The following is a 12,693-nucleotide window of genomic DNA, read 5'->3' on the forward strand; positions in this document are numbered from 1 at the left end:
CACTGCATAGGAGACCGGTCCGGTGACGTTGTCCACCTTTCCAGGGAGCCAGGCGGGGCCAGTGGTGGCATAGTTCCGTGCCCACACTGTCTCACCTGGGTAGAACCCTCTGGGGGCTTTAAGGTGTTCCGGCACCGGTCGCCTGTCTGGGGCTCGGTCAGGGTGCAGCTTGTCCAGCAGGGTGGTGATGCGGTGGCCCATGAGGAGTTCGGCTGGACTGCGACCTGTGGAGGCGGTGGGTGTGGTCCGGTAGGCCATTAGGAAACACGCCAAGTCTTTTGGCCAGTCTGAGGGGCCCAGACGGTTCAAGGCCTCCTTTGCCGTGCGCACCATCCGCTCTGCCTGGCCGTTGGTGGCTGGATGAAATGGGGCAGAGCGAATGTGCCTGATGAGGTTCCTGGCTAAGAAGTCCTGGAACACTGCGGACGTGAATGCTGTGCCGTTGTCGGTGACGATGGTCTCCGGCAACCCGTGGGTTGCAAAGATGGCCCTCAGAGCCGTGATGGTCGCCTGCGATGATGGCGAGGGCACCTGGACCACCTCCAACCACTTGGAGTATGAATCCACTAGTATGAGTAGAGTCCGCCCATGGAAGGGGCCAGCAAAGTCCATATGCAGTCTTGACCAGGGGGTTTTGGTGGATTCCCATGGTTGCACTGGGCCACGTGGGGGGTCAGGCCTTGACACCTGGCATGTCGGGCACCTTTTAACCCAAGCCTCAATTTCTGCATCGAGGCCGGGCCACCAGACATAGCTCCATGCGAGAGCCTTCATGCGGACTATGCCCAGGTGTGCCTCGTGCAGGGCTCTAAGCACTTGGTCTTGCAAGGGTTTGGGGATGACGACTCTGTTGCCCCATAGTAGGCAGCCTTTGTGGGTGGATAGTTCATCTTTCCGGGCTGCAAACGGAGCAAATTCCAGCCCAGTCGAGCCCTTGGGCCACCCCCTCCCCACCCAGTCCAAGACACGGGAGAGGACTGGATCACGAGCGGAGCGGGCAGCAACGTCGCGGGCGAGCAATGGCCTGTCCGGAAGCATGTCCATCAGTAGGATCTGATGAGCCGGGGCTGGATCGGGATCCACGTCAGGCAAGGGCAAGCGGCTCAGGGCGTCAGCATGGCCCATTGCCTTGCCCAGGCGATGCACTAGGGTGTAGGTGTAGCCGGCTAGAAAAATGGACCAACGGAGGACCCGTGGGGACAACACCTGAGGGGTCTGCCGGTCCGATGCAAGGAGGCCCAAGAGGGGTTTGTGGTCCGTATAGAGGATAAAGGGCCGGCCGTAGATGTAATCATGAATTTTTTTGACGCCGGCCACGACTGCCAACCCTTCTTTGTCGATTTGGGCGTAGTTCCGCTCCACCGACGAGAGAGTCCGCGAGTAGTACGCGATAGGGACTTCGGTCCCATCAGGGAGTTGGTGGCCCAGAACTGCCCCCACGCCATAAAGGGATGCGTCGCATGCAAGGACCAAGGGCAGGGTCTCGTCGAAATGGGCAAGGACGGAGTTGGACATCAGGAGGCCCTTGATATCCTGGAAGGCTTTAGCATGCTGGCGGCCCCACGCCCAGGGTCGGTTCTTGTCTAGAAGCCGGTGCAGGGGTTCGGCCACCGCTGCCTTGTGGGGGAGAAAAGCATGATAAAAGTTTAGGAGGCCGAGGAAGGCCTGGAGTTCTTGCTTGTTGGTGGGCGCTGGAGCATCTCTGATGGCACGCAGCTTGGCGTCGGAGGGGTGGACCCCCTGGGCATCGATGGAGAACCCCAGGAATTCCACCCGATCCACGCCCAGGAGGCACTTCTCCCGTTTGACCTTGAGGCCGGCTGTTTCAAAACGTTGTAGGACTCCTCTAAGGCGGGCGGCGAATTCTTCAGGCGAGACTACCGCGATCAGCACATCATCGAAGAATGGAGTGACTCCGGGAAGTCTTTTTAAAAGAGAGTCCATGAGTTCCTGGAACAACCCCGGAGCCACACTCACGCCAAATTGCAACCGCTTTACTCTAAAGGCCCCCCGGTGGGTCACAATTGTTTGGGCGTTGGCCGTGGCCTCATCCACCGGCAGTTGTTGGTAAGCTTGGGCCAAGTCCAACTTGCCAAAAATTTTTGCGCCGGCTAGGGTGGCTAAAACGTGGCTGACGATGGGCACAGGGTATGCGTGGGCCTGAAGAGCCTTGTTGAGGGTGCACTTATAGTCTGCACAAATCCGCACCTCCCCACTGGGCTTGACTGGAGTCACGATGGGAGTTTCCCAGGTTGCGTGGGTGACAGGCTCTAGTATTCCCTGTGCAATCAGTTTATCCAGTTTTTCCTCAATTTTAGGCTTGAGCGCGAATGGAACTCGCCGCGCTTTAAGCCTAATAGGCCGCACTGTGGGGTCGAGGTGTAGTGTAACCGGGGGACCCGTGTAGCAGCCCAAGGTGCCATCGAAAACGGCCGGGAACTCTTCACAAACCTTGTTAAAGTCCACTCCGACAGTCTTATTGACCCCCCTGATCTCTATTCCCAGGGGCTTGAACCAGTCGAGACCCAAAAGGTTTGTAAGGTGGTTCTTGACTACTAGCACTTGTAGCTGGCCCTTGTACCCCTTGTATTGGACTGGGACCGGGCCCACTCCCAAGATAGGCACCTTATTCTTCTGGAAGTCCACTAAGGTAAACCCCGGGTCCCTGAGACGAGGCCTCAGCCTGGTGGGAATTTTAAAAAATGTCTCTGCCGCTATAATAGATGATGCTGACCCAGAGTCCACCTCCATTTGGCAGGGCACCCCCCCGATCCCTACATTGACCCGGATTTTGGAGGGCCTGACTGGCGAGGGTAGGTACTGTACCGGGTATGGGTGGGCGTGGAGAGCGTCGGTCTCGAAGTCTGGCTGGCCTTCGGAGTGCGCAGATCTTTGCGGGACGCGTGCTCGGGATTTGGATCTGCAGGCGCAGGCGATGTGGCCTTCCTTGTTGCAGAGTCGACAGGTGGCATTCCGGAATCGGCAGGTCTTCCGCTCGTGCTGGCCCCCGCAACTTGCACATACAGGTAGTGTCTTGTGTCTCATGCCCTGTGGGACATGGGTGGTCTTCCTTCCTGCTGAACGACAGCCGGTTTGTAGAGCTTTGTCCTCGTCTGAGTCCTCTGTAGATGGTTCAGGGTTGATCTGGTGTGCCGCAGCCTGTCTTGTCAGCCGTGGCTCTGCTGATCTGCCCTTCTCCCAGCTGGTGGCCACATCGATTGCCTTTGTTAGGTCGCACTCGGAGAGGGACAGGAGTTTCTGTACTAGCTTTTCGTCCCTCAAGCCCCATACAAACTGGTCAAGAAGGGCTTCGTTGAGGTCTGCGAAACTGCATCGGCTTGCCACCCGGCTCAGGCTTGTCAAGAACGCCATCGTGGTTTCGCCTGCCTTCTGTGTCCTTTGTCAGAAGTCCAAGTGCCGGGTGAGCTTGTTTGGCTGGGGCTGGAAATACTTCTCCAGAGCGCTGATGATGTCGTCCACCGGCGTCTCTGAGAGCTTCCTGGGTTGGAGAAGAGCCCTGGCTAAGTCCACGGTCTCCGTGCCACACGTATTGATAAGCAGAGCTCTCTGCATGGTAGTCTCTGTAATCTTCTGGAAGGTCAGGTATGACTGGAAGCCTTCGACCCACGAGTCCCACAGCTCGGGGCGATCGATGCTAAAGGGCTGTAGGAGGTTGGCTGGAGCCTCCATTCTTGGCAGCGTGTCTGGGCGGCTTGCGAGCTGGGGTGTGCGCAGAGCGGAGGTGCGGACCCAGATGGCTTGGATTTAGCCACCTTTCCGTGTTCCTGGTTCTGTTGCTGGTTCTTACTGGCATCCCACCTTCGTCGCCAGTGTAAAGTACTGGGGTTGGCGCAGTAAGAGACCAGAGTCGGAGAGTGATTTCAGCAAGCTTTACTTCAGGAACACCAACACAGACTGAGCTCTATTCAAACCTCCCGCTCCTTTATACAATTCTTGCCCCCTTCTGATTGGTCCTTAACTATGTACATGGATTGGCTATTTACAGGGGCCTAAGGGCCTATCAGGGTACAGTATGAGCCTAGATGTTCATTGGCTACTTATGTTTCAATCCTTTCCCTGATTGGGCACGCTTAGGCCTTCTCTGGAACCCTGGTGTGGAGTACAAGCTTTGGCTTGTTCAGCTTCCCTCCAAAAGTAACAGTTCCCTCCAAAAGTAACAGTTCTCCCATTTGAGCCTAGGACACAACACCAGTGTTGAATGAACCAGAAAGTACCTAAAGTCAGAGAAAAGTGTTGCAAAGCACCTTTGAATGACTATGGGGTCCAGGGATGAGCACAAACTGAGCCACAAAGTAATAATCATCACAAATTTTGCCCTGTTCATGATTTGTGAACCAAATTTTGTGGTAGGTCTACCATCACAAACTTCCACAAACTTTTAAAGCACCTTGTAGCTGTTCATGGTGGTTTGTGGATAGAACAGAAAGAAGGGATTTAAAGGGACTCCGACGTTGAGGTCAGACACACATAAACTGACAAGATGGGCATGGATGAAAACCAGATGCATGTCAGATTTTATGTGGTTGTCCAAACATCAGCATCTGGCAATGGTCGTTGACTCGTTCATGTCCCGCACTGCTACGAATAGGACGCGGACTTTTTTGATAGTGCATTAAATCCGGACCAAGAATGCTTCCGATTACTCCCACGTGTACTTTCTATGTTTGAACGCTCCATCGTAGCCAACTCTTCGCAAGTGCACATCCGCTTCCCTGCAAGAGCCCACTCCAAATGATATCATTGTGCCAGTGATTATGTGATCGATAAATCTGGTAACTGCTTCTATGCCCGGTAACACAATCAATTTTTTAAACCAGTCCAGAAATGATGTTTTAATTCCTGTGCAATTTTTCCGCTTTTTCCTGCACACGTTGTGCTCGGATTTGGAGGTATTTAAATGGGGGGGGGAGGAAGATCGCCACCAGGTGGGGAGACAGCAAAGGCAATTCCTGGGCCCCTCCTCCTTCAAACACCCAGGCGGGGTGTTTAAATGTGGGGGAAAGGCAGATTGCCCACCTTTGCCTTCTTCCCGCCAGGCGGAGAGATGGCAAAGAGAGCTCCCGTCCTCCCCCCCATTTAAACATCCTGGTGGGGTGTTTAAATGGGGGGGGGGAGGAAGATGATTCACCGTTGTCATCTCCCCGCCAGGCGGAGAGACAGCAAAGAGAGTTCCCGTGCTCCCCCCCATTTAAACACCATGGCGGGGTGTTTAAATGGGGGGAGGAAGACCACCTGCCTTTGCTATCTCCCCACCAGGCGGAGAGACGGCTTCCCCTCCCTGGCCGGGTGTTTAAATGGGGGGGAGGCAGATCGCCCACCTTTGCTGGCACTTTTTTTTTTAAAAAGGCCAAGCACGATATCGTACGGTACTGCACTTGCGTGAGTGCGGAATGCCATATCATAAAATGAGGTCCGGTTGAGACCTCTGATCAGCCAATGACGGGACCAATGCAGCTTAGAATGGAAGGATGGAGGGATGTCTGATCAGGAAATTCGTTGTAAAAAAGCTGCCAAGTATAATAGTGACGCGTTAGGGATGGATTTAATGGTGAGTGTGACCGCAGCCCAAGTTCCTCTGAACCTCTGCATTTTGTTCCCTACAAAAGCAACAACAACAACAAAAAAAAGCTGAGTGGTGGGGAGTAGCAGGCCAAATCCAATAATATGGCTAGATTGGCCAAACATAAATCTCACTGAGGTGCAGAGCTTTTTTTTGTATCAGGAACTCCTTTGCATATTAGGCCACAGACCTCTGATGTAGCCAATCATCCAAGAACTTACAGTAGGCCCTGTAATAAGAGCTCTGTAAATTTTTGGAGGATTGGCTATATCAGCGGTGTGTGGCCTAATATGCAAAGGAGTTGCTGCTACAAAAAAAAGCCCTGCTGAGGAGTATACAGAGAGAGGCTTTCATGCAGATATGAGGTCCCACAACACGAGGCTCTTTAAAGGTAAGAACCAACACTTCAGATGGTGCTAGCAAGTGGCTCCTTCAGTGTTCACAAACTGGGTGTAATATTAGGGCTGCCAACTCTGGGTTGGGAAATTCCTAGAAATTTGGGGGTGGCGCCTGGGAAGGGTGGAGTTTGGGGAGAAATCTCATTGAGATGTGATGTCATAGTGTCTAACCCCCAATACTGCCATTTGCTCCAGGGAGAGCTGGTCTGGAGATCACTAGACATTCCAGAAGAACTCTAGTCCCTGCCTGAAGACACCAGCCCTCCGCAGGGTCTAATACCATTTAAGACAGCTACTAATTTCTGTGTTCTGGAGATCATCTACAATTCCCAGAGATCTGCAAGCCCAACCTGGAAGCTATCAAGCCTGTGTAATAGCCATAGGTTTGTAGCAGTCTTGTAGTCTCACAGAGTGCATTGCATTAGTCTAATTTTGCGGTGACATTAGCATGGCCTAGTTGGCAGAGTTCAAATCCAAGGCTTAATGTATAAACCAAGCACACACAAAAAATAAAATTTACTTTTGATAAGCATGCAAACAAGGTATGTTTTGGATCTATTTGTAGTATCTCGGTGCTATTTGCATTCTTTTTTAATAACAAATCAGCTAAGAAACACAACTATATTTCTATTAAGAACATAACTCATCATGATCTGGGGGATCTCATATTTAGTATTGCCTTTTAGGACAATTAAAATGCTTCCCTTTGCACAGAGTACCGTCCAATTATGGAAAGAACATTCTCAAGGAAGCTATACTTCTTTAACAAATACACTAGCCATAGCCAGGTAATTATCCTGCACTGTACATCTGTTTCCCAGAGACACAGATTCAAGCAAAGTCATTATCTTTCAGACTGAGCTGTATTGTGGAAAAACTCATTCCTGTGCTTCTTTTTGATACCAAACTTGTGGTAGTGGTGAGCTGGGAAAAACTGAATTTGCCTGTATTTAACTGCACAGGGCAGGATAATTACCTGGCTTTACGTTTTATGTTTGAAAGTCTATTAATCTCAAAAGCCAATTAGCTCTTTGGATTTAAAAGTGTGAACTGGTAAGTCCCCACTTCAACCCTTGACCTCAGACACACTAAAGTTGCACTCCTAAAAGCAGTTTCCTGGAAGTAAGCACTGTTGAATAACTCAATACTCTTTCTGACTAGACCTGCTTAGGATTGCTTCTTAACTGACCTTAAAGTCATTATTTCTCAGCCCTTTCCCTCCACCCCACATCTACTCCTTTCTCACCTTACTGGGCTAAGACATTGGATATGAAACTTCTGGCCATTTTACTAAGCATTATTACGATCGCAGTTCCTTAAAAGTGAAAGCATTCCATGTTCTAAAGATATATGGAGCGCCTGCCTACTGGGCTCCTTTTGAGGGTAATATAGATGTTGAGGGTAATATAGATGTTGCAGTAAGTACCTTACTCAGCAAAGTAAGGTACTTGACAGCTTACCTTTCTCAGGGAACATCTGTGAGTCTGTGATGATCATCTCCCCTTTCATCTTTTCATCTTCACTTAAGGTAGGAATGCCGGCAGTAAACAGTGCAAATGTGAATGACTGTTCAGTTGGCAGCTCAGAGTATCCTAGGCTTAAATCGTTGCTGGCTGATTGATCTGCTGGTGGAGGTGAATCAGGATCCCCTGGCTTTAGAGGTATCCCAGTACTATCCAGCACATTGAAAGGCATTGTAGGCAGTGGGTAGTCTATTATAAGATTTGTATCTTCAATTTCATTAAGAGTTGTTACTGGACTTGGATAAACCAGTGGTGCTTCTGAAATCTGCAAAAAATATTCAGAAAAACTAAAGAGTAACAATTGTTATCACATTTGAGCACCATTTTACACATTAGGGTATCTTTCCATGTATACCAAAGGCATTTCAATGTACACCTAAAATGATATATATGTGACAAATATGAATATCATAAAACAACCCTGATTTGCTGAACCTTCCTGCTATGTCAAAGCCCCTGTAATGAAGTAAATACTAACAAAAAAAAAAAAGGAATATTCTGTAATAAACCTGGTTAGTCTTAAAATCATCATCTGATTTCTGTATGAAGCAACTGTGAAAGTTATCAAGAGAAAAAACTTCAGGGCTTTTCTACAGAATATTTTAAAAAATGTGCTAGAAGGTCATTTTATACCTGGGACAAAAAGTCATGCATGCCCCAACTCAATAGTCAATATTTAGTCCCTCCAATTTAACAGATGTGGGAGACACAGTTTTCTTTATTTCTTTAACTCATTTCCACCCTGCTTTAGTCTTCAAACAACCTTTGATGCCATGATACAGGGAATAGCTTCAATAAACGATGAGACAGTGAAAGGGAGGGAAATAGCAATTTTTCTTTTTTTTAAAAAAAAAGTTGGGCAGATAAGCCCTGGCTTTGCATAGCGAAGGAATACAAAACCAAACATGAAGTAAAATCAAATTCTAAAAAGTAAAGTCTACGGAAATCATAGGTTGGGGTGCGTCTGTGCTGAATTGAGAAACCTTGCTTCACTCCCAGCTTAGTAACAAACTCAAGCTCCACAAGGAATGTACACCCATCAAGGACATGAAATCAAAAATATAATAAATATAATAAATTTTAAAAAATCATATTGGGCTAATCCTATGAACTGCTAGTGCAAGGGATCTGCAGAGATGAATCTCTTCCTCCTTCTGCTCCCCTCCTCCCCACAGGCCACTGCTGAACGTTATGGGAACCTCATGGTCAAAATGCCATGAAACACATGAGAATGATAGGAAGAAGGGGTAACCGGGTAAATCCTCTTCCTTCATGAATGAGTAGAGTATCTGACAATTTGTAGGATACAACCCAAAAAGTTGTGACCATAAGGCGGAGGAAAAGAGTTGTGCCAAATGTCAGTGGTTATGGTCCATATCCACCAGACAAGCTGCCACCAAAGATTTATTTTTGTGATTATTTTATTGCACGTCTCAAGCTATAATGTCATGAAGATGTACTCACCAACCCAGGTTCAGCTGTAGCATCAATTCCCTGTGATTTGATATCATTGTCTACATCAGTAGATGGTTTAGTCACTTCTGCAAAATGGGACAAAAAGACAAATGCAAAGGACATACTTCTAGGTCTTGTAGACAACTGGAAGTATTTTTATTTGACCTGAAATTTTTTGGCCTTTGCCAGAATTATTAGGCCTGTACTGATTTGTCTTCCATTTTAGAATACTGGTCAGTCTTGGGGTCTAGACAAGGTGGCTAAATTTGCTGTGGAGATCCAACAGGTCAATAATAAGGAACATGAAGATACTTCATCTTTGGGTCAGTTGCCCTTTGTTAACTTTACAAAGTTGCATTATAATTCAAGTATTGATTCATTTAATATATTTGCAGTTGTTTGAATGTTATTGGGTTGTTGTTGATGTATGGTAGGTGTTTTGTAGTGTGTGTAAAATGCTGTCAAGTCTTAGCCAACTTACGGTGACCTTGTAGTTTTCAAGGCAAGAGATGTTCAAAGGTGGTTTACCATTGCCTTCCTCTGCATAGCAACACTGCAATTCCTTCATAGTTTCCCATCCAAGTACTAACCAGGGCCAACTCTGCTTAGCTTCTGAGATCAGATTAGATTGGTCTAGTCCAATTTATTTTAGCAATACATTAAAAACACATTTTCAAAACCAGTTTGTCGCATTTACATGTACAGCTAAAATCACTGAGATAATATCTGAGCTTAATTGCGTGACCCAAGATTGTAGTCTCAAAACATGCTGTTGAAAATAACAAAAACGTGAAACATTTTATGCCAGCGAAGTTTTCTATTTTGGGTACCATCATAGATATAAAAACACACTGGTTCAATTCTGAAAGGCACTATATGGCAGCAGTATTTTGCTCACTTTAATGAGTAATAGGAATATCATAATTCATCCTGTCAGTGTAGAAACCTGTGTGAAGAATATACTACCATCTACCAACACATGATAGCTGTTAATCAAGTTGATGGAAACAAGTGGTTATCTCTTAAATTACCTCTCTCCAAACCAAATCTGGCAAAACAGTGCAAACATAGTTAAAAAGTCTCTCTTACTTAAATTAAGTTATAATTCAAAATAAACAAACATCCCCCCAGAAACTTATCTAAAGGCCTAACCATCAGCTTCCCTTTCAATTCAAAGTTGCTTTGAATTGATTTACCATCGACAAACTGAAGTGTTCCAAGGTCCATGGGTAGTGACTTGTCTTCTTGCAGAGCTATAGCAACCATCTGCTGAAGGTCAGTCACTTTTGGCTTAATCATTGGTATCTCCCCCTCCTTACTAAGGAGATCTTTTTCACTTTCAATTTTATTGGAACCGATTGTTGAGATGTCATCCTCAGGCCTTTTGACTTCTGATGGGTCTCTTTCAAAGTTGACAACATACCGTGCTACAGTACTGCTTGATCTGTTGTATGCAGGGGGAAAAAAGCAGTGTATGATAAATGATTTTACAGGTGCCAAATAAATGGAAGCTGAATTCTTAGTTAGTGAAGACAGCAAGTAAGCAAATAATTATTTTTGCTCACCACTGAGTGATCAGTATTTCATCAAGAGCTGAATTGTTGGGGTACAAGATCCCAGGGGCGATGATCCCCAGGAAGACTTAAAGGCCAGGTCTTCTTAATTATAGCCTAAGTGCTTCCAAGTCATTACAAAACTTGGTATTAAGGCAAGTGTCCGAATAACCTTTCAATGGACCCCTTTTCAGACACTATTTCACACTAACCTTGCTCCACGGCAGGCTTCCCTTTTTCTCCGGAGCAAGCTTAGCGATTTCGCAAAGCTGCTCTGCACCGCCATTTTTCGCTGCAGCAACCCTTGCTTTGACACACAGCAATGTAAACCTGAAAAAACAGGTTTGAACATATGAACATATGAAGCTGCCTTATACTGAATCAGACCTTTGGTCCATCAAAGTCAGTATTGTCTTCTCAGACTGGCAGCGGCTCTCCAGGGTCTCAAGCTGAGGTTTTTCACACCTATTTGCCTGGACCCTTTTTTGGAGATGCCGGGGATTGAACCTGGGACCTTCTGCTTCCCAAGCAGATGCTCTACCACTGAGCCACCGTCCCTCCCGGTTTACATTGCTGTGCATCAAATCGGGGGTTGCCACGATGAAAAATGGCATTGCAGATCGCTAAGCCTGCTCCGGAGAAAAAGGGAAGCCTGCCGTGGAGCAAGGTTAGTGTGAAATCAGTACTCTAGGAATCACCAAAAACGTTACAGTAAAACCCATATGAGAAGATATGCTGGTAGTACAGTCCCCCCATGGTTCGAGAGCCAAAACTGTAATAACTGAAATGGGCCTAATGTAGTGGCACAATTGTTTAGGATCAAGATGCTAAACTTCATAGTCATTTGTCTCTTAACAATTAGAAAAAGAACAATTCTTCCTAAAGTGTTCCTATTTAAAACTGCTGTGCAAGGACTAATAGATAACAAGAAGGGAGACACTGGCTTGTGCTTTGTATGTTGCACTCCATGACAAAAACCTGAAATAGTGTGTGTGTGTGTGTGTGTGTGTGTGTGTGAGGGGGTGGTGGTTGTGGGGAGGGAGCAAAGGCTCCAAAAGAGTTCAGGCATACGTTATGCACTGAAAGTCAATAGTTATTTGGTAGGTACCTGAGAGGCCTGAAAAATCTATCCCTTAGACAATTTCTCTCTGTGAGTCAAATGATAACAGACTTTGTTAAAGCAGCATTTTAGGGCTGCATAAAGGGATTCTGGGGATCAAACTGCTTCTTAGAAAGTAATTTTCCAAGGTGATTTTAAAAAGTTATCTATTTTGGAGTATACATTCTATCAGCTCTTATGGGCATTGTATGACAGGATATACATTACAAGAACTCTGTTATGTTTAACTGATTGCTTCTTAAAGATCTTGGTTTGGCAATCAACAAATTTCATCATAACAAACTTAAAAAAAAAGTTTTATTGCTGTTTGATTCTGCCTAAGGCGTGTAATGTGAAGTAGTCCTCTTCATCCATTTGGATTTCTAAATGTGGTTTATATTACACACATCTTCTAAAAGAACAGTGATGCAATAACTTTTTATTGGGACAACACTCTCTCTCCCCCCCATCACAAATGTCAGTCTAGCATTCAAGGTCTCCAGAACTATGGATGGTGAATAGAAGAAAAAGTTGAGGGAGGGATCTTCCACAGAGCCCCAAAGGATCTTTCTCTCTTCTCTTCTTCTTCTTTAACTGAACATTTAACCTCATGAGTATTTCTGGGAAACTCCAAACAACTGGCATACCATTTTGTTGTTGTTGTTGTTATTGTTTGGGTTGGTCGCAATAAAAAAAGGTATATTCCATTGTTTCTGGAATTGTAAGGCTACCTACAATCAGTGTTTTAATGTCTCATCATGTTATTTCACGTCACGCTAAACTGCATAGCACACATTTTAGAAGGAAACAAAACTTGCAGAAAATTACCCATCTTTTTCCTTCTTCGGTCTTCATTTCAGAACACAGGGACAGGGCAAGATGAAGCATTTCAAGGGGGAAAATACAAAGAAAAATATCGCACTATTAAGACAAACTGTAAACATGTATCCATAGATTTACATATAAATGCATTTCTTGGTGATTGTTGTTCTCTGTGCTCTCCTCATTTTTATTCAGTAGGAGACAGGGAACCTCTATCCATCATTACAATTTTTTCCTTTTACTTCACAAGGGGGAGTATACT

At 46.3% G+C, this 12,693-nt stretch overlaps 1 protein-coding gene across 1 annotated transcript in view; it reads right to left on the reverse strand.

Moving 5' to 3' along the window:
- The window catches only part of IMPG1 (interphotoreceptor matrix proteoglycan 1), a 154,410-nt gene that overhangs the window by 47,080 nt on the left and 94,637 nt on the right, over positions 1–12,693 (reverse strand). Inside the window, exons 9-12 of the mRNA XM_060236274.1 lie at positions 12,438–12,458; positions 10,154–10,401; positions 8,967–9,043; positions 7,440–7,767 (exon numbers count right to left, since the gene is read on the reverse strand). Of these exons, the coding sequence (XP_060092257.1) occupies positions 7,440–7,767; positions 8,967–9,043; positions 10,154–10,401; positions 12,438–12,458 (674 nt within the window). The remainder of the gene's footprint in view (positions 1–7,439; positions 7,768–8,966; positions 9,044–10,153; positions 10,402–12,437; positions 12,459–12,693) is intronic.

The sequence above is a fragment of the Heteronotia binoei genome, chromosome 1, assembly GCF_032191835.1.
Source record: "Heteronotia binoei isolate CCM8104 ecotype False Entrance Well chromosome 1, APGP_CSIRO_Hbin_v1, whole genome shotgun sequence".
NCBI classification, from domain to species: domain Eukaryota; kingdom Metazoa; phylum Chordata; class Lepidosauria; order Squamata; family Gekkonidae; genus Heteronotia; species Heteronotia binoei.